Here is a 23,248-nt window from a genome sequence, read left to right on the forward strand (position 1 = left end):
TTGTAATTGTCTCTGCATCTGCCCTGCATTAGTCCGGCACATTCTTCCAAACACGTTGAACACAGAAATTATATGGCAAGAGTCTAGAAAGTCTGCTGCAGCATGTCAGAAAGATAATAATTTAATCTTCTGCAGTATCTCAGCTCTGTCATCAACCATGAAGGCTTCAGCTCACAGAAGTAGCCAAAAAGCAGTACTTAAAATACACAAGTTAATCTGTTTTGACAGAAACATCTGCAGGAAATCTAATGCGAGCTCCTTCTTAATAAGCCTTGGTATTAAACAGGGAACAACACAAATGAAGTGGAAAAAGTTTTTCATTTAAACCTCACTGCTGCAAAGCCTCATTCGCAAACAACTGTTCATTTTCTCTCTGACAACTTGTGGTTTTCTAGTCAGGACACCACCGGGTTTGTTTTCTCTTTCATGTTCTCTTTTTATTCTCATTTCCTGAACCAGAACATAATGTTGTATGAGCTATAAAAGCTCATTATCCTTTTTTCCTTCCTTATCCGGTTGTTCAGTGATGACGCGACGAATCCTACTTCCGGGTCTAAAGTAGTCTGCGTTTAATATGGCTTTTGTGTTGTTAACATGTTTAATGTTATGTATTTTCTTCTATTTGATCTCAAAAAGCTCCTAAAACAGTCAGTGATCACTGTTGACCTCCCTCGGCTTTTATTACCGCTAATCATTTATTTAAGCTCAGTTTTTAAAACCTTAGGATGTAACTACAGCCCAGCCCATGCAGCAGTATATGAATGACTAACCTCGTATTGTGGATGGATTATCTCAGTTGTTCTCCTGGCTGAAGTTTGGTCCTTTTACAGCATCCTGCCATGCGATTACATTTGTTCCTGACCACCGAGAACACTCACGGTAACTTTTATCGAGTGGAAAAAAAAGTTAGCTTGTTTATATTATGCTAACGTAGCTGTGTCGCTAGCGGTCACGCAGCACATCATTATATACCAGCTAGCCCAACTTCAGTAACCCTACAAACGTCACTGCTGTTTAGTTTTCTGTCTTCATTTATGCTGGAAGTGATAACAGAGCTGTACGTTTTAATTTGTTTCCAAAACCCCGCAGTCAGGACATGCTATATTGTATTTAGATAGAAGCTAGCGAGCTAACTCCCTGCTAACTTCTAACTCCGTTAAATGTCATAAATTCCGTTTTCATGGATGCCTGGATGTTAAACTCAATTGTTACACCTGGTAGAGCAGAACGCTGATCATTTTATTAAAGATGAAAGACTTTAGACAGTTTTTCAACTCTCAGTAATGCCACAGTGATCGTTTGATATATGGACCTGCAGCGGAGTTTAGACCCAGACACGGCTAGTGACGTCAGACTGAACAACCGGATTACATTAGCAATTCTCCCATAATGTAGGAAACTTACCAAAGAATCAAAGTTTCTCTGTAACTGCATACATTTTCAACCATAAAATTGTGATGTTTTCCTGTGATGCTGGCATCTGCTCTTCCTGTTTGGTAAACGTGTCTCCTCTTTTCTTTCCTTGGTTTTAGAATTTTCGTCCGATCACTAGCGGATATGCCAGTTACACCCGTAAACCTTCATATACCGCTGAACCCCAGTCACCTCAGGTTCCTCAGCCCGCTAACCTGAATAACGGACACTCCAGACCCAACAACGGACACAGCTATGGGTATGGCAATGGAACCGGGCACTCTCAGTACAACAACCCTGCAGGACTATATGCTCACAATGGAAGCAATGGGGACAGATCACTGCCGAGCAAGATGGGAGGTCTCAGCATCAGTGCCACACACAGGTGAGACAGCAATACCGTGTGCTTTCCAGGACTGTAAATCATAAGCATCCAGCCACACCTTACTTGCACTTTTGACAGGTTAATCTACAGTTACTGTAGCGCTTGTTATTTTCAAATATTTACCCTCCTCTTTAAAAGAAATGCAGAAGCAACACCAGTTTTTATTCTGAATGTTCTAAAATCCAATAAGTATAAGTAAATAAGTATAAAAAAAATCTTCAAATATAGTTTAAAGTCTATTATTTTAATGCAACAACATTTTCTTTTACTTATCTTGTGCACTTATCCCAAGTTTCTGGTTACTTCGCTAGCTAGAAATCCAATTTGTTGTTGTGTTTACCTTAACAAAAAAAAAAAGAAATCAATGAACCACGTGTATGTAATAGCTGTTTATATCAGATTTCAAAATATCCCCCTCATGAGTTTTCATGGACCTTTTTACACACATTATATCTGTGGGAAAATCACACGAGGAAATAGCTTTACCTTTCCCTCCACTGCTTCTAAAAACAATCATCCTATCTATTATTAAAGCCTCACCAGTTTCCTTGCAGGTCCCTGTGCAGACACTTAACACAGAGACACAGAAACAAACACACTGGATGTCTTTTGATACAGCTGCACAGATAGCCTTGTGGACTGTAAAAGGCATTTGCTGTCTTGTATCCCCTCAAGTGGGCAATAAATGTGCATGTTCAGTCTCCCAGTGAAGATGCTTTTGAGCACTCCTAGACACAGCCCCCACATACGCACACAAAGTTGCACTCAAGTGTTTTAACACTATCTTTGTTGCCTGCTGTCAGTCAGTTTCTCTTACACACGTATTACACAATTCTGTCTGCTCTCGCTTTCTCTCAATCACTCTCACTTTCATGACAGCTCAGGCTTTTCCTCTCAGACACACAGTCAGACTCCTGAAAGGGCATCTGGAGACAGACTTGTATTTAAGTGTGTCTGGACTTGCACACATCTGTCAGCAGTCCTAGTCATCTTCCAGAAGTTAGAATGTTTAAACTTTTCCAAATGAAGGGAAGCACTGGGAATAATTTGATAGATGACATAAGGAATAGAAGTATAATACAAAGCTGTTTTGATTAAGACTTCATGCGTTGAGACAGAAATACAAAAAAATGATGCACCGATGCGCTCTATATATGCAGTTTTAATTAGAAAAGAAAAATACTGTAGTTCTTCCTTACTCTTTCTCCTTACCTCATATGGCTGCAGCCATCTGAAACTTTTATTCCTCCCTTGGTCCCAAAACACATTTTGACATTACAAAAATATGAAGTGGCTATATTTGACATCTGCTTAAAAACAAAAATAGTATTCCCAGGATTCACAACTTTGTCCTTTTAGGGAATACTTATTGTTTTTTTTTTTGTTTTGTTTTTTTTATCCTCTTATTTAGAAGATGGAATCTCCATATCTGTAAATTTAAGCCAAAGCAGTAGTGGCCTGGGGAAAATCAAGAAAAATGCTACTTCTCACTTCATTTGTCACCTCAATAAACAGCAATCTGTTATTTCAGCTCGTTTTTTTTATTGTACATTCTCTTCTGATGTTGCATTCCGAAAAAAAAAAAATTATTAGGGTATAATTTCATTATTGGATAACTTATAAATAAATTATAAGTGTGTAGTATCCTTGTTTTTTTTTCATCCGATTCCTTACCTTACTCATTATGTTTGGTTTCAAAGAGAAATCATGCTAATGCACCATGCAGAGGGCTTCAAAACAAAAGCCAACAAAACAGTAGGTGACGTCATGGTGGCGATGTCCTATTTTTATGTATAGTCTACAGTCTTGATGGATCACTAAAATAAATTTATGTTTCATGTCTTGTCACGGTTGAATTTAAAATGGGTTATACTGAATATTGGTTTCATTGAATCTTTCAGCCCAGAGCCTCCCATACAGTCTCCTGTGAGCCGTAACGGATTTGACATGGAGTCAGACGTCTACAAGATGCTGCAGGACTATGAGGAACCTGTCTCAGAACCCAAACAGTCTGGCTCCTTCAAATACCTCCAGGGAATCCTGGAGGCTGAGGATGGAGGTATGGATTCATGTGTTTGCATATTTGTGTGTCTGCTTATCATGTGTGCAAAAATTAGGCAGAAAAAAGCATGTGAGAGTTCACTCACTGAACCTTTTAAACTTTATTTGGAGAGATCACCCATTGCTGCTAAAGATTCTTGTTGACATTATTGCACCAATTAACTTTATTGTGAAAGTAAAGTCATTTTATCTTGCTGAGTAACCATTTTGCCCACTAAATTTCCAAAAATAGCCCAAGCAATTCAGTTAGACTTGTTGTTCAACACTTCAAAGCAAAAAAACTATACATATATATTGCTTTTAAAAGCTTGAAAAAGAGTAGATAATTTTATGTTAGAGAAGAAATTAAGCTTTAAAACTGCCAGTTTTAAATTTGTTTTAAGTTATAAGTTTGTGTATATTTTCTCTATTTATGACAAGCTGTCATAAAGAAACCAAACAAACAACACTATATTTATACTTTACAACAATGATAATATCAGCTGTCAGAATAATTGTCGGTGCCACATACCAAACAGGTATAATGCACAAAGTATCTGCACATCTGCACAAATATAAATGTAAACGGTGGAAATTTCTGAGTAACTATTTCCTCTAATGCAGATGAGTCTTGTGATTCCAGTTAAAGGGACTTCTTGCACAGGCATTCGTTCACTGACTGTTATGAACTCCTCTGTCTAAGTAGCATAGTTTTCCTTTTATAGAAATACACAGACAGCAAGGTTAGGGGACAGATAGGAAGACATGGGGAGGAAAGCGAGATAGAAAGTAAAAAAACAAAAAAAAAACAAACACAAGACAAAGGAAGCAGGAGAAAGATTAAGTGTTTTAAATAGCTTGCATGCAGATTGGCAGGGGGAGTTTTTGTAGGGCAATTTACTGCAAAAACAACTTTACAAAGGACAATAAAGTGAGAAATATGGTTTTCCCGTCTGCCTTCTGACCGCCTGGAATTCCAGCTTTTAAGAAGGGAGTCATATGATGCTGACAGCAGCAGGGAAAAGCTAATCCCTGGAACTAAAACCTTCTCTTCACGTTCCATGTTTACTGTTAACGCAGCGCAAGCCCGTTGGTATGTTCAAACACAAATAGCATGGGCCTCAGAGAAAATGATCTGTCACCAGTGACTAAAGATTTTCTAAACCTCAGATACTAACATTGACACATCTTTAAAAAAAAAAAAGTCCTTTAACCCTAATTGCATGTAAAACAAACCAAAAAACCCCCCAAAAAACACTATATAAACTTCTCCACTGCTATAAAAAGGCTCTAATGAGTAAGTACGTAATCTTTGTAATGCTAATTCTTACTCAAATATCCGTCCCCCATCCAAAGAGGGTATACAAACTGACAATACATATACTACATACTGACTATATTTACTATTACATCAGCTTTTGATATACGCCAGTTATCCAAGATTTGGGAAATTTATTTGTTATCACAGTTAATATATTAGTATTAGTAGTAGTAGTAGTAGTGTTGTTATTGTTTTTGTTATAGTAAATATATATGTACATAAATAAATAATTGTATTTTTTCAGGATCTACAAATCAAAACAGAAATTAAAATGGCAATGAAACGTTAAAATAAAAGAACAAACAATTCTCTGCTAATCAGATGTGCTGGGTTGTAGAGAGTTATTGCTTGAGGTAAGTATGGAGTATTATTTAATTATGTTAATATTTTTATTCAACAAACTGAAAAAAATCTGTATGGATATAGATTTCAATTCATTTGTACCATGAAAATGTCTTCTGTTTGGGTTTTTTTGGGGGTTTTTTTTGTGTTTTTCATCAAATGTAACTCCATGTTTACTACACAAGATTACATAACTCACAACTGCTGCCTTTAATGTGCAGGGTAAATGATGTTGAGGGCCGTGTTCTAACCAAAACAGGATCATTTCCACCTAAGTAGTTTTTGGTGCCTGAATTTATACAGGAAGTGTAATCAAATAAGAATGAAAAAGTAAACTAATGAGCAAAACACAAAACTCCTGAATGAGACACAAACCTCTTTTAGCTGGCGTGCAAACTTGTGACTTATTCATTTGCCAATCCTCCAACTTCCAAATGTGGACGTTTTTAATCTTTAAAAGAAGATTATCTCACCTTAATGCCAGGGCTAGCACAAAAGGGCACCAAATCCGAAGTAAAACTTATCAGGACAGCAGTATGCACTGCATATTTACTACAAATAAAACACAAAATAGTTTTTAAAAAAATCAAGTCTCTGAACTGGCATTATATAATGTTTAAGAGTTTTAGATAATTTAGAGTAGCATGATTTAAAGGTTTTCTTTCCCTGTAGAATACTCCGTTGTCTGGTTATTACTTCTCAGGATCAGCCTTTGATGTGAGAGCTGACAGGATAATTAACAGCACAGGGAACAATGTAAACTTCTTCTGTGGGGAGACCTGGATCAGAGCCAAACCAGACTGTTTTCATAATTTGTCACTTCTTATAGCAGTTAAAGCAATAAGATGCTAACAACAGATGAAAGAGGTTGGATGAAAATGCAGATTTTAGGACTGATGGATTAAAGAGATTAAAGGGACCTCTTTTGTCTGCTCTCATCTGCCTTTCAGCTTGAGTGACTGACAGGTTGATTGACAGACTAAATCCTCGATGAAACAGAGACTCTAAGTTTCATCAAGCTATCTGTGCCTTTGTTGATTCAAAAGCTACCTGTGTCTTTGTTTCTATTCTGTGTTAGAGAATTAAATCCTTCTCCAGATGCTGCTTGTTTCCATTTCTTTTTTTTATTGTGAAACAAGTAAAAAAAAAAATACTGCATTTGAATGAATGTCTTAAATTGCTGGAGGTGGTTCCTTTTTGGAGGCTAAAGCCAGTGTAGAGGTCGTGTTGACTTTTAAGGGCTTTTAAAGTTAAAGCAAACAAAAGTGTCAGTTTACCAAGAATTCCACAGAGTCTTCCATGGTTTGGTTGCAATGTGGATGGAGCGGTGGTGTGACTGTTAAATAGGAAAGTTGGGGTGTTTTAGGAAGTACTGCAACAACATTACACTTGAGTACATATCCTGTTTTCCACAAGAGGACATTGTTTTAGCAGCAAGGACACATACAAACACAAAGATGTGAAAAGGTAAAAGCAAGGAAAACAGCAACATGAAGAATTAAAGATAAGAACACTCAAATACTAAGCTGTGCCACAAACCAAAATTCAATCTGCACTGTTGCAGATTGAATTTTATAATTTTCACCTTTACTGCTGATCGTTTGAGGCAAATTTTGAAGGAACACAGACCGGGGAGTGTTTTGTTTCTTTAACAGTTGGAAAAAGAAATAAACACAGTGCCAGTGACCCCTGAAAAATACTCCAGACTCAAATGTTGTTTGTTTAAAGAAATTTCCAAGATGGGTTCAGGCTGTGTCCTTTCTCAGAAAAGACCTCTAAAGAGCACATCAATCAGCAGGACTGTTTTACTTTCAAAGTATAACATTCATCACATTTCTGATTGCCTCTTGGGTTACACCACTAATACTTTTACTTAACATGTGGGATATTTAAAGGATCTCTCCAAAATGACCACAACTGAAAAGGGTAAAATGATGAAAATAAGCTTAACACTGTTTGGGGTCCCAATTAACCAGGCAATGTCAAAAAAGAGGGGTTGGGGGGGGGTGAAAGAGAAGCAAAATGCATCTAAAAAAGAGGGTTTCTAGGTGTCTAACATGTGATTCTAGCAGTGTGAAGCGATTTCACGGTGATGTGACATGAAAAAAGACGTAATTGATATTTGGTGTTAACAGCCCGTTGTAATTTGTTATGCTTCTGTCAGTTGGCTTACATTTAATTATACTTTTTTTTTTTTTTTTTTCATCTGCATGTGTGGCCCCATATTAAAAACAGCAAATCTTTCTAAAACATTTCATCAGATCTTTCTCGTCATATTTTTCTTGGCATTATTTTTGACAGATTATTTTTGATAGAATCCTTCCTTTTAAACATCTTGGATGGAACCAAACTAACACAACACATGTTTCAGGAACAAATCAAGATGTCCTTGAAGAGTTGTAGAAACAGTACCTCTCAGTAGCTGTCGAAAACGACACTGATTCCCACTGCCTTAAATTCTGTGAAGCTTCGCACTCTGCGTTTGACATGTTTTACAGTGCGTCTGCTTGACATTAGTCACAGATTATAGTGTGAATGTTACATGGGGTGAGATATGTGCTGCAAATGGACAACTTGTCACTGTCGATCAAACGATACATTCGTGTGTTTGGCAGCAAAATATAGCAGGCCTGTGTGGAATGGCTTTTTTTTTTTTTTTTTTTTTTTTTTTTTTAGGTAAAGCAAGAGCTGAAAAGCCCCCTTTTGCACTTATTTATGACTGTGGTACAAAAAATGCATTAGCTTTCCCGCTTGTTAGAAAGTCATGGTTCCATTAGAGTGCCTTAATGGGCAACTGAGGCATTCATCCCAGAAATAACATGGTCTGATAATATCATCTCTTAAACACACTATGGAGCAGTCAGAGGCTAACTGACACTGAGGGACAGAAATCACTTTGAGGAAGGTGCCAGATGTACGGTAATTACACTGTGGTTACTGGTAGTCATAGGTGGCCTGTTTGGCTGAACGGCCTCTGCTGGCACATCATCAGCAAAGGGAAGTCATGTAGTGGCTGTGCTCTACTGATTTACTCGGCTGCGCTTGGATGCATTGTACTGGCTCCAGATACCCACTATAAAATATCCCCTTTAATGCGTTCCAGTCAGGCATGACTAAATACCTGATTGTCTTAGAATTCACTTCTAATAAGAAATGACAACCATGGGAAGGTAGTAACACGCATCTACCACAGTACCACCATTTAAACAACCTAAAATCTGTTTTAAAAAATCATAACATAAATTAGCATTAAGCTTTATCTTGAAAGAAGACAATTCAAAGCATGCATCCATGGAAGATTTCTGAATCTCAGTATTTTTTTTAATATCAATACCAATTATGCCAGAGCTGCCCTAAATGACTGTATTGTTGATTAACAAAAAATATTTTATTATGTTTCTTTACTTATTCACCAGCGTGCAAATGCTCTTTGATCAAAATAATATTTTTTTTTAATGCTAAAATATAATTATTGTGATTGTCCATGATTCTTAAAATTCACTGTTTTACAGTATTTACTTGCACTCCTGAACAGGAAAAGTAGTTTTAGTAGTTAAAAATGTTGTTCTTAAATAACTTTTTTGTATAAAAAGACAAATTCAGTTTGTTACTTGCATAATAAATAACAGTAATTTTAAACAATTTTTAACAGTATTTTTAGAAAGATTTGCAGGTTTTGTTTTTTCTGTAACAGATGGTTTGATAAATTTGTTAAGCCGTTTGTAAGCAGTATGATGAATCTCTTTACAAACCATTTTGCGTCTTTCACATGCGTCGTGTGATTGTAGCATATCGATGTGATGTGATGAGGTTCCATGAGGTACTTTCCTTGCTTGGTGTCGAGCCAGGCTGACTGATGCATTCCTCCCAGGAAAGGCACTACAGAATGTGACACTTGAATAGGGATCACGGGAAGGTGCCAGAGACACAGAAGAGGCACACAAAATGGAAAGAAAAGAAGGAATTCTGTGAATGTGATTTAAGGAGAACAGACAAGCAGAGCCCATATTAGGAAAAAAAAAAACCATAGAAAAACTGGCAAATGTTCCTATCAGTATGTCTTGTAGGATTACTGTGTACATCGGTACTACAGTTTTTGCAGTTTCAATAGAACGAGGCTGAAGAAGAGCAAGAATGTTACTGTTATTTTTTAATTAAAGCTTTACCATGACTTGTCCCCTGGTTCCTGCAACCATGAACCAGGAGTTCAGGGCAGTTGCTGGGTCTTTGCTGTTTGGTTAATACAGTGAATGTTGTTCATTTCAGTGTTAAAGTGTAATAATATTAGTTGGATGTTTTGCTTGAAGTCCTCACTTGCATGTACTTGGACAAACCAGCAGAAACATCTTCATATCCAACAGACACTATGTGTATTTCATATGTGTTGCTAATAATATAATAACACAACCATTGATTAGTAACAGTGTGCTTGTTGTGCTAACAGCTGAGAAAAAGAAACCATCTCAGTCACACTTCTTCCAAGTGTATCTCACAAAGGCGCTTGAGAGTCACACAAAGTGAAAAATGGTTGAGTGGTGAACAGAAACTACAGACAACTCATGTAGCATTCCCTTTCAGGAACCTATGTGACTTTTCACCTTCATTTAACAGAGTAGCGCTAACTTAACTTTAATTGAGAGAAATATGGAGACATACAGTCTGAAGAGATAAAAAAGATGGCAACTGGACTTTCTTAAACTTTAACTTAAAGAAGTTCAATCGCTTTCTTTTTCAAGCTCCCAAAACTACCATGACCTGAATGAGTGAGAACCTACAAACACATGGAGACATATATAAAATACGCTTACCAGAGGGATACAGAGGAAGTGTTGTGATATCTCAGTGTCTAGAATCCCTGGAGCATGATGTACTTGCCTTTTTTTTTTTTTTTTTCTTTTTTTTTTTTCAAGTATGTCTCTTAACGACATATCGTTTTTCATAGGTGTGTCACCAACGGAGAGAATGAGAAACTTAAAGTCTCCCGTCAGATCTCCAATCCCCAAGTTGGGAAGCCCCATCCCCAGCCCTATGTCTGGTCTTCAGAAACTACCCCAGTGCACACGGTGCTGTAACGGTATTGTGTAAGTATTGTGCAAATTCTGACTTGTATATCCTAAGATGACAATAATATGTAAATAATGGGGTCATATTGGCGAGGGACTCTTTGGGCTGTGTGTAATATAAAAACATGTGCATAAAATATAAAAAAATGTACTTTTACATTTCAAGAAGCCATAAAAGTGATTAACTTGAAAATTTGCTGCGGTACAGTACAGACAAAATAAACATGACATTGGAGATATAATCGATTTTCTGTTGAAATGCTTGTGAGGGTCAGCAGGAAGTTATACATCTCCCACTTATTTTATCATTCTGTCTGCTGCCATAAAGTTTAAGAGTATGCGAGGTGAGTCAAGGTTCTTCCCCCGATTTTGAAAACAAAGAAGTGATCTTTCACTGGTCGACATGCACAGACAGGCCTTTCAATAAGTCCTCAGAAAGCTCTGCTCACATTTATCATTTTAATGATTAAACCAAGCCATCCTCCACACCCTTTCCCATGCACACATTCTTCATACACGTATTGTGAATTGAACACACCTTTTGACAAACTAACCACATACACCGGTAATCCCCTCTCTAAAAAAGCAGCGGAGGTTAAAGAAATGTTAAAAAAATGATGTCATAAGCTTATTTTCAGTGTTAACAAGAGAACATTGTGGAAGCTTGTGCAGTATAATACGGCTGCTGTGACCTAAAGGCTTTTTACAGTCTTTAAAGATGTATTGAACACTGTGTCAGGAGTTTATCCTGCGAGTCATGCGGCCACTTTGGAAAAGCAAAGCACCAAGTTTATGATTTAATGGTTGTTGGCCCCAATCTCAAGGCCAGACAGGAAAATCTAATTGGAAACTATGAATGAACAACGTCCCTAACACTCTTGTCACCGTGCAGCTGACCAAAGTTCTTCTAAATTCACTGGTGCCAGTAAGTAGCCATGCAGCGGAATAAATGTGTACTGTTTAACAGCGTGTAACCTTTCTGCCACCTGAAGCTGACACACGACATGTGATGAGCTGTATTCAAATGCTTGCATAGGTACAGTGGCTATAAAGTATAATTCCTGATTTGCATAGATAATGCAACATTTGATGAACAACTGTGAGTCATTCATTTTTGCTTAACGTCTACTGTGATGAGGACATCTTTTTTTAAACTGGCCTTCAAAAAGTCAGACAGCCTTTAAAGGAAAACTGCATTTTGCAATTTGCTTATCTGTCCAGTTTCCGATCACGTTTTTATGTATTCATATCTTCCTCTATTGCTAAAAAGGTGAAATATAAGCCTTGAACACAGTGTGCACTCTTATTTATCACATTAATAAATGTTAAAGAGCAGGACTGAATAACAGGCTTAACCAAACTACGTAATCAGTGTTTATCATGATCCAGTAGAAGCTGCAGTAATATTTGCAGTAATTCACTTCTGCAGCTGCAGGATTTTATAACTTGTTACATTTATTTACAGTATAGTAAACTCTTTTTTTGTCCTCTTTTGTCTCTACATGTAGTGGCACCATCGTGAAGGCCCGGGACAAGCTCTACCATCCTGACTGCTTCATTTGCGACGACTGCGGCATCAACCTAAAGCAGAGAGGCTACTTCTTTATCGAAGACAATCTGTACTGCGAGACCCACGCAAAGGCCCGCGTCCAGCCTCCCGAGGGCTACGATGTTGTTGCTGTGTACCCCAACTCCAAGGTGGAGCTGGTCTGAGATAAAAGAGGGGGGGCTATACTGTAATACAACTGGTAACCAAAATATTGTAGAATGCGGCTACTGAGTTTACTCGCCTAAACTAATCAGGGTCTGTCAAGCAGGAATGCTTATCTTGGGTCAGTTTTGACTTTAGGAGAGTGAAATTTGCAGTTGAGTGATCCCAGATCAGTGCTTCCACACTGACAGACTTGATGAATGCTTTTTATATTGAGCATATCGAAATCTGTTGACAGAATACAGCTTTGGTAAGATAAGCATCGCAAATCTCCAGACTATTAAAAGGTTAGCGTTGTATGTTATAGTATTTAAACTGGCAGCCCTAAGCTCGAAACACATGGCAAAACTCATAAGAAAACAGATATGACTACTCTTGCTTTTTTACTGATCAGGTTATTACAAACGTAATCTCCCACTTAAGCCTTACACTAACTTTAAGACACCATGTGCATTATCACAAAATATTTTTGAGCTGATTTGCTGGGATGTGATGTGATGAGCTGTGCCGAGGATGTGGTTATTAGCTTTGAGGACTAATTTTCACAGTTCTCTTCTCACCACATAATATTCCAAGTCCTGTAAGGTATTCTGATATATTGTTCAAGTCCTGGTTATGGGTTAAAAGGCTTTTTTTTTCTCTCCTTCGCTATAATTCAATAATATACTTATTTTTGGATGGATTTTAGCATTTCTAACTCACATTTATGCAATTTACCTTTTCTGTTGCAAAACCGGGGAACATTTCTGTTTAGTTTCCACGTTTTTCTTCTGCTCACTTGTCAGTTATGCAAACAAAATAAGCAATAGTTCACTTGAAGCATATCTCTAACAATGTCTGGAATGTGTCAGTATGTTTTGGTGACTGGGTTTGCTGAACCTCTGCTTGTAATAAATGCCTCCGTTTGCAGCTATGCAAGCACCACCTTCTGAAAGGTAAACAAATCCCTGCTGGAAACATCCTGAAAACTCTGTGAGAAACTCTAGAACTTGTTGGGAGTCAACTTCAAAAAATGATTCCCCCCAGATGTGAAGAAATGCGACTTAAATGCTAAAGTAAATTAGTTGAATGCAGTGCATCCATTTGGACATTTTAAGCGGGTGTGATGCACATCTGCGAATACAGTGTAGGTAGGTGGTGCTTCTGGCTTATGCACCTGACTACGAGAGGAATTTCACTTCTCACACTGAAGAATTCCTGTTCACAAGAGCACAGAGTTCACTGGGCGCTGAGCCTTCAGGTTGACATCAGAATTCTCTCCACCTCTCATGACAGCTTTTAAAAACGATTGTGTGCATTTGAGACTGGAGACATAGCCACAGAAATCTGTTAGGACCGTGTAAACTGGGACTTCACAACCTACAACATGTGGGAACAATACTCACTTTATTTCTTTCTTCATTTTTTTTGTGACCCCACTATATACTGTAAATTCACACAGTTACTTTTTGGAAGAGAGCAAAAGACAGAAGTTCCCGCAGTGGCTTCAGATTTCTACAGCCAAGCCCTTAAGGCTAATGAAATATATTTCTACGTTTCCTCAGAGGGAAGGGGGGGAAATAAATTTAGGGACTGAGGTAGGGTGAGAAAGAGAAATGAGGGGACGACATGTATTTTGTTTTCTTGACAGAAAAACTTTCTGTAAGAAACGTGTAGCAATCAGTCTTAGCTTATTGTGAAATAATGTAATGTGTGGTGGAGTCAACGTGGTGCAGAGGAGCGATGATGTCCTTAATTTTAGAAATATTGCTAACAAAAATACTTCTGTAATTTGAAATGGGAATAAATTTTTGCATCGCTGATTTCCATTCTGTTTTCCAGATAGTAGCAGTGATGTTTAGCTGCTGGTATCTACCCAAGCTAGTTACGTGTAAATTATGAGAAAAATATATTGCTACCACATTGTGTCTTTGGTATTGTACATATTTGTTTCATTGTGATTGCTTTAACACACAGTATAGATCATGTCACTTGCGTGCCTTCGCAAACCCTGTGTCTAGTCTTTAAATAATTTCTGAGACACGAATCCTCTCCTTGTATTTAACTTATTGTTCTACCAACACATGTTTTTGTTCTGGATCTTCTTATTTGCTCTTTTTTTTTTTTTTTTCTAGGTTCTAAATAAAATGAAAAGTGCTTTATGATGGCATGATCTTTCACATTCTTTCCTGGGCTTAACTGCTGGATTTTACCACAAAAATGTACAAAAACACAAGAGACTCAATTTGTCTTAATTTTACACCCTAGCTCTGGCATGGTCCTTTCTTCATATTGCATGTTAGACCACAAGACTGCAATATGTGTGCTTTCTAACCAAGACCACATTACAAAACCCTTAAATGGAATAAAAAGAAGAAGAAAGTCTTGATTTAGAAAGGCACTTTTACTTTTGTGTGATTTTTCTGAGAAATTTGGTAAGAGAAGCAACTTCTTAATATAATTTCAAATGGATATTTTGCAAGGATGAACTACACTTGCTGACTGGACACACCTAAGAGGATATTTCCTGTGGTTATATGCCTAGTTCGTTGCTTTAGTAAGCCTCCATCATTGACACCTAATATGAATAGCATTGGTCATTTCATTACAGTGCTGATACTGCAGAGAAACTTTGGCTGTTAGCATTCATGTGGAAAATACTTTCTCAAAACCCTCCTAAATCCCCAACAGGTGCCTGACTGTGTCCTGTGTCCATAGCTCAGTGGTCAATTTTGGTGTCATAAGGGAGACCTACAGAATGTAAGGCAGGTGGTTCTAATGTTGCGGCTGATCAGTGTACTTAAAGCACAAGCATGTAGCTAAACAGATTAATGAAGCCCCTTTATATGTATACATAATGGCTCCCAGGGTGCCTCAAGCAGCTGAAGACAGACAGTGATGAGGAACGGGAAGCAGAACTATCATGGAAGACCAACCCCTCATGGGGTATACCATAAACAAATAGGGGAAGTGATGGACATCAAGAGATCCTATCCCTGGGTAGAAAAAGGGCAGTAGAGCGGATCTGAACATGTCACAAAAACAGACCTTAACCAGCATATCCATACAGGCAGAGATCTACCACAGCCAGCAGGACCCCAGTTGCAGACTGTGCAAAAGTGCCCAGAGAATGTCAACACATAGCAGGATGTAGGATGAAAGTTGGGACGGCGTACACTTTAAAGCACAACCAAGTGGGACAGGAACATTTGTGCCACATATGGACTAAAAGTCCCCAAGTCCCAATAGGAGACATCAATAAAGGTCAGTGAGAACAACACAGTTCTAAACAGACAAGCTGATGATGGCCAACAAACCAGACACTGGTGGTTGACAAAGAGCAGAAGATCACAGTTGGGATAGCTGTGGCAATACCATTAGACAGCAATGTGAGAAAATAGTCCCAGGGCTGAAGGAACAGCTGGAGCAGATCTGGAAGTCCAAAGTGGTCCCAGTGGTAGGAACATTAGGAACCCCCAAACAATGAGAGTGGATCCAGTAGATTCCAGGTACAACAACAGGGGTCTCCACCCAGCAGAATAAGAACAGCTAAAACCTAATATATGTGTATAATATATATATTATATATATATAATTGGTTATTAGAATTAGTTAAACTTCAGTAAGTGAAAGAGAAATCAATATTTGAAGGACAGTACGAATCTAAAAGAATGATAGAAGGTGAAGCAAAGGGCTAAGTTCACTCCTACTTCACAGCTGCTAATGCTTCAGACACCCGTAACACTCATGTTTACTTTATCCTTATCTTTTTTTATTTTACTACTATACTACAAATATACTATACAAATATATTTGTGCCACTGCAAGGGTTCAGACACAGAGAAATTTATGAAATAAAAATTAAAATGACCTCAATTTTGGTGCAGATTCCCTTCACACTAAAAAACTTCCCAGACCCACACAGTGAGGTGTAATGAAAACAGGCAGTGAGATATACAGCTGTTGCGTGCTAAGAGTTCTGCTTCAGCAATAAACATTCTTAAAGATAAACATTTCAAGTTGCTCAGAAACACAGCTTGCTTTGCTCTGCAGGCTGCAGCATCGCAAACTAAGCAACTAAGACTGTGAAAGCTGACTAAGTAATTTTATTACTTACCAGATCAGCAATCTAGCCAGTGTCGGCCAAGTTTATTGTGTTGAACTTCATGGAAAACGCTTCCACATACAGTATAGACATCTCACAATAAGTTTGTGGATAAATCAGAATAGACTCGGTGTACTTTTTTATGGTGGAACAATAAATCAGAGTTTAATGACACGCCCGATGCAATATATTTAATCCTTGGCTGCAATAGTTAGGGGCTATGTCATTCTGGAGCCCTCTGGTAGAAGTACTTGCTTGACAGCTCTTTCTGTATATATAGAGAAGCTAATCATTATGCAGGATCTACGTCATACATCAAGTTGCCAATTTTCATTCTTTACTCGTTCTCATATAGATCCATTCTACCCTGTTGTTTTCTATACTATGTTAGAGATATCAATGAATTTCCATCACACGCTTACCTACAGATGATTAGGTTTTACATTAGGTTTCAGAAAGTTAATAATACAGTGCATCCTTTGTGTTTACAGACAACATCTGTTTGCTTTATCTTCTCTTTTATAATCTGTGCACTTCATTCCCTTTTTATTGAGCACAGTGTTCATTCCAGGTTTGTGCTCCACAAATATGACTCTGTTGCTTGTGCCAGCCATGATTTGCAGAGTCTCTCTGGACGAGTACCCAAGCTGCATTTGGCTTTAAGTGACTGCACATGCAGCAGAACAGCATTCTAGCCATTCCTTTTCACAGAGAAACTGAAGATGTTCCATAATTCAAAAACGCATACAAAGAGCACACAATAACTTAATTTATTAAAGTTTGGCTTTGGTGGAAGACTAGAGTGTGATGAAGGAGTCGGTAACTTTATGAAAACACATGCACTTTGGTGTCTAATAAAGCACTCAAAGCTTTGTTACTGAAGCTGATGCAGCGATATTAAGACACATGACTGTTTTTGCACTGCAACAGAAAGGTTTACTGTTGACCACTTTAAAACGTGAGGAGAACTTTACAGTCAGAGCTGGGACTCTGCAGCATTTCTTTTATTTTGATGTCCGACCACTTGCTGGCCACATTGCACACGTTGCGTTACTGTCTGTATAGCGCACACAATTCTTTTAGAAGAAAATCTGCTGCTCTGTGAAAAAGCAGATTTTACACCAGTTTCTAGACTTCCATGTTTGTTTGCACAAAGTAATTACTAGTAACTTGCAAACTTCTTTGAATGTAGTTGTTTTCAGACTTGGAGAAAACTGTGTGCCTCAGTATGGATAGACTTCAGGACCAATTTTGTTACTCGTGAAGGTATTTGAGGGTTTTTTTTTTTTTAATAGGGTATAAAAAGAATAGAAGGATAGTAGTGATAAAAATCTTCACAAAAGCATGAAAAAGCCACACAGTTTGTGTACACCCATGGTTTGTTTGCAGAGATTCTTGTGCATGGAAGCCTCTCAATCCTCTTAATGTTTAAGTTGGCCCTGAAAAGATATTGAAGCTTGGATTACGCTTTGCTTTGATTCTCATTAAAAGGGGATTTAGAAAGAGACAGTCACTGATCTTGAGACAGCAACACCATGACCTCACTGTCACTTAGCTACTAGATGAGAAATAAGTCTGGACTTCACACTCAAGTGAGACTGAAAAGATCCTCCTGAACCAAACCTCAGGAGGATCTTTTCAGTCATACAGCTTAGCAAAATAATGTAAACTGTTTTGATAGCTCTTAGTAAAACGTGGTAGAAAGTAACCAAGTAACACATGCTTCACTTTTGAACACGTGTTTTTTTCACATGAACTCACTCAAATAAAAAAGTTTGGCATGTGTTTCATGGATGTTTCTGATTTGAAATAGATTAAATGTATCAAGTTTGGTCATTTGTGTAGCCTTTGTCAGATGTACCTTATGTGCTCTCTGACTTATAGTTACTTAAGCTAAATTGCCTAATCATATGTCACCCCACCCTGAACTAAACTGCTTATACTGAACTGAGCTAACACTTCACATTTAAACAAAACAAGAGTGACAAATTAATTTTGCAGCAAAGAAACATAAGGTACTTGGAAATCGTGTCAACAGCATGTCATTTGTGTTTAAAGATTTGGACTAACTTGACTGGAGGGTAACAGAATCCACAGTGTACCGCAAACAGATGACATAAGGTGGCATTCGAAGACAGATCGGGAATTAGCCGATATTTGTTCATAGTGTTAAAGATATGCAGGCCATATGCTACATGTAACGAATACCCTGTGAGGTTTTTGTTTATTCTGAAGAATATAAATGGCCAGAGGAGCTGTCATGCAGTTGCCAAGAGGGCTTTGCTAGAAGATCTTTTGTTTTTCAGAAAAGTGCAAAAATATCTGCCCTGTTGAGTCTGTTTAAAAAAAAAGTGAACATAAAAAGCAAACAGATGGCTCTATGTTTTGGATACTCTCACCAAAACCTGACTCTGGATGAGGTGTATTTACGACAGATGGAGGCAGTGGATCGGTTTCCACATCAAGAGTCTTTCTTCATTAAAAGAGAGTCGGGGATTTTTTCAGATATCAGGATTGCCTAAATTTGTATTTTGTCTTCTGACTTTTGTTTATGGATGAAACTAAGCTGAAACCATCACTTGCAATCCAAAAATGTCACGTTAACGTGTGTTAAAATGAGCTGTATACATGTGAATTTAGCAATAACTGTCTTGTGATAGACTGGTATGCAATGATATTCATCAGATTCTACTTAATTTCAGACTGGTTCAAGGTGCATACAGCCTCTCACTTTATTTGTTTAATCTTTTGATCACTTGCCATGCTTGCAGTGTGATTGCATCTTTTTTTCTTATCCCTCTGAGTTAAAAAGACAAAGATGCTTTCAGGTTACATACTGGTCCATGCCATCAATGTATCAGGGATTTCATATTTCGAACGAAATGTGAGAATATGAATTTCAAAAATCAAGAAAAAAAGAAAGAATTATAAATAAAAACTATGAACAAAAGACTGCACAAAGGGGTGATTGGCAATGATATGGGTGGAAAGGGCAAGTCTGAGCAGAGATGGAAGAGAGACAAAGTAGATACACAAGTTCAGCAACTCAAAATAATACATCACGTACCTGAGAAGGTAGACTAGAAAAAAAATGGAAATCTGATGAATGGATCAAGGTGAATGTGGTAAAATGAGGTCATCCAGCCTCGCAAGAATCCTTATCTATTTAGAAAAAAAATCTTATAATAGTGTACTCTGTGCCTCATTTGACTTGGAATAAATTTGCATTCACTCTATCATCCCCCCCAAAAATGGCTTTATTTCCCAAAAGACAATTTTGGAGATATGGCTGTATTGTATCTTCATAAAAAGAAGAACTTTTAGTACAACATATGGTTACGTTTTGACTATAGGAGTCAATCAAACAATGATATTCATCCGATTTTACTTAATTTCAAAACTTTTTTTCCTTAACCAGAAACAGGAGCCTTTGGGCAATATTTCTATAAAGACTGACAAAAAAATGTTTTTTCAAAGTTAAAGGCCACACTGTGAACAGCTTATCGAAGAATTACACTGAGAAACTCCAAAACCACCCGCTCTCACACACTGAGTTTACTCCATTCCAATGCCAATGACTGGGATTGTGTAATTATAGTTGTGCTAATATGACATAATGTTTGATAGATCCACAGATGTGCAGAGGTTTTCTGCAGACTGCCTTGATGAAACCAATGAGTTAGACCATGTCGCTAACAAACATGAGCTCATCCCCACGTTCAGACTTATGACTCAAACTTACCACAAAGTTTGATTCATGTGCATTCAAGAGTGAATATTTCATGCCGGACTTCCAGTTCACTTCAGCACATTAAATAAAGATTTGCAGTGGGAAACTCTATTAACCTACTGGGAATAATGTGTATGAGACTCACAAAAAGATACGGACAGAAATGGAACTAATTAACTTGATGAGCTTTCTCATTTGCAATATGATAAAACAAATATAAAGACATGTTTTAACCTTGTTACCTGAAGTCAGTAAGGAATCTTTTGGTGAAAGAATAAAAATCGCCAGGTTTTCCAGCTATTATTGCATTGCCAATGTGGGCCCTGCCCTGAGGAGCTGGCAGCCACCCAGGCAAAAGAATGGCATTAATATTGATTAGTTTCAGGACAAAGGTTAATGTTACCTCATCTAAATGTTATTTGGAGGTCATCCTACATAGGGAGCACAGCCCTCAAAACTTCATTTTAATGTTCTCTGGTGAAAGGTTACAATGGACACACAATGGATGCAATGTAACTGAAGGGAAAGAGGGTTCATGTGGAACTCTTCTGTAAACTAGGATATTTGTGATACTAGATGAGAAGAGTACTAAAAGATGGGTATTGTCCAGTGCACGGGTAGAAAAGCTCACAGGAAAGATACATTAAAAGACATTTGCTGTGAAAAAAAGATATAAAGATTTTATATGAATAATCCTGCAAAAAATACACAGGTGTAATAAATTGTACAGTTCCCACTTTAATGCCTACCATGAAAGTGGCACAAAGTTTTACTACAACTGCCGACCAGTTTCATCCTTGGTTATAAATGTACTGAGTGTGAATGGGAAAAGGATCTGTTGCCCAGATGCACTGAAGCGCTCTGCTGACTGATTGATGCCCTAAAGAAGAAGAACAGAAACACACAGCATATTGCTGCCTTTTCTTTTCAAGTCATATTCACTTCAAAGGTGATTTATACATCAAACACAACATTACGTTACCAGAGGGAAGATTTATGTGCAGGATTTCTTGAACTAACTCGAGTTATTGAATAAAGTGGTATCCATTAAAGTAGGCCGAGGAGCAGCACACAGAATATACTGTAGCGCTGTAGAAGCCTTTCCAAATACACCCCCATTGCTCTAAGATTGGTATTCACTGTTCACCTGCTGGTGAAGGGGTTCAGCTCTCCCCAGTTGGGCTATCAATATCTCAGGTTTCTGTCATCAGGGTCTTTGGACACATGGGCACACATGGGTGAGGTGTGGTCTGCAGCTCCACAACAGGGAAGAGATAGTGTGCTGGGGTTGGGGGCACTGCCAAGGATGCTGGCAGGACACCTGGGATCGATCAACTAATCGTGCTTTCCCTGTTTTTACTGGCCTGCTGGGACCAGAGAAGAGGTGAGAACTGAGCCAGAGGCAATATGGCTGAAAAGCTGCAAAGCACAAGTATGCTGTCATCGCCCTGAGCTTCCTAGTTTTCACCAGCTAGATAGCAAGACAAGCGAGATAAGGTATTTTTCTTTTTTGTGTTTTTGAAGAATGGCCTCTGACCTTCTATTTGACGATTGTTAAACTGAAATCATATAAAATATTGTAATAGCTAACTAACATTGTAAACTAGCTTGATACACGCTTACAGCAAGCTTGCAAAATAACACGTTCATACTCAATTAAATGTACAAATTATCATACCATTTTAAACAAAAGAAAGAGACAACAAAGCAACAACATTTTAAGGTCCATATCCGCTTAGAACAATAATACTTCGCCATTACGTTCAGCCATGTCGGAATTTTCGCTTTCTCTATTTTGCTTTTTTCAAAGTAATCAAACAATAATACAAAGCAGCCAGTAGAGGGAGCTCTCGGGCAGTTTACGAAACTGTAACTTCTAAAACAACAAGCGTGAATTATTGCTGAAAAAAATATCCACCTACACCTACCCAGCATTGTATGTGTGTGTTGTACTGGGGTCCAGCTGCTCAACCAATTCAGGTTTCCAGGGCCCAGAGTCCAACATTTTTCCAATCATTCTTCATATGTGGTACAAGTAACCTGGCTATTTAGATGTGATCATCTGCAAACAAAAAAACAAAAACACCAACAACAAAAAAAGATGTGACCATCTGCAGCAGTCAAAGAGAAAAAACAAGAGAGAGAGAGAAAATAAGCACTAATTTCAAGACCATGCTCTTTCCTAAAAGCCAACATTAGTCCTATTACCAAGAATTATACCATAATTATTATACCGCCACATTTCTCATCCACAATCATCATGTCAAGCTTTGCCTCAAGTCATCTTATATAACCAAAAACAATCAACAGCTGACAACAATAATAGAAATTAAAATGCTTCAAATAGCCTCCCTCCAACAATGATGTTGTAATTTTGCAGCAGACACTAAGAAATTTGGTTTGTGATGTTATAGAATAAGAGAGCATGCTAAAACTAGACAACAAAGTATGAAAATAGCCCAATTAAACCCTGTGACCCTTAAACACAACATAACAGTGCATGGATGTGAGCGATCAGCTCAACCCAGCTCAGAAATGTAGTTAATTGTAAGCACATGCATTCCTCGTCGACAGACCCAACAAACTTGCATCAAGGACAATGTTAGATACCCAAAACACTTACGTTTAATACTTGCCTTGACAAAAATACAGATCTCCCCATCTCAATTTTTCATTTAATAAAGTACATATAAGGTAAGTGGATCAATTTAAGTTAACTTTGCGCCCATGAATGAAGTAATGAAATTTAATGGTTGAATTGGGCTTGTATGGTGTCCCATCACACATCTGACACAGTGACTTGGTGCAGACACAGGCCAACAAGCTGCCTGCCAGCCGCTGGGCAGCCAAATGAGAGCGCTTGTTTGCTTGGCATCTCCATGGTTTCCATGGTCAGAAAGGAGGTCTTTGTGTGTATTTGTGTGTGTGTGTGAGTGAGTGAGTGAGTGAGATTGATAGTGTACAAAATGACTGAAACTGGATTTGGGGCCTATATTCATATCACGCATGTATATAAGCATGTACATGTGTTTTGTTTCTCCTGTGTGCATTTGCGAGTCTGTGCATGCACTGTGCTTGTGTGGGCTTATCCAACTGACTATTTCATCTGGCCTACTGTGCCAACGATTTGGAACATGGGTTCAAGCGCTGGTTCATTAC

General features: G+C 38.0%; 1 protein-coding gene across 1 annotated transcript in view; it reads left to right on the top strand.

The window, feature by feature from the left end:
- pdlim4 (PDZ and LIM domain 4) overlaps window positions 1-14,416 on the top strand; it is a 47,814-nt gene extending 33,398 nt beyond the window's left edge. The window contains exons 4-7 of the mRNA XM_085421083.1: window positions 1,533-1,798; window positions 3,700-3,857; window positions 10,444-10,582; window positions 12,073-14,416. Coding sequence (XP_085277209.1) covers window positions 1,533-1,798; window positions 3,700-3,857; window positions 10,444-10,582; window positions 12,073-12,277 — 768 coding nt within the window. The 3' untranslated portion in view covers window positions 12,278-14,416. The remainder of the gene's footprint in view (window positions 1-1,532; window positions 1,799-3,699; window positions 3,858-10,443; window positions 10,583-12,072) is intronic.
- The last annotated feature ends 8,832 nt before the right edge of the window (window positions 14,417-23,248 follow it).

This window comes from Rhamphochromis longiceps, linkage group LG10 (genome assembly GCF_057381845.1).
Source record: "Rhamphochromis longiceps isolate RC_006_pf linkage group LG10, R_longiceps_female_GT1.1, whole genome shotgun sequence".
Lineage (NCBI taxonomy): Eukaryota > Metazoa > Chordata > Actinopteri > Cichliformes > Cichlidae > Rhamphochromis > Rhamphochromis longiceps.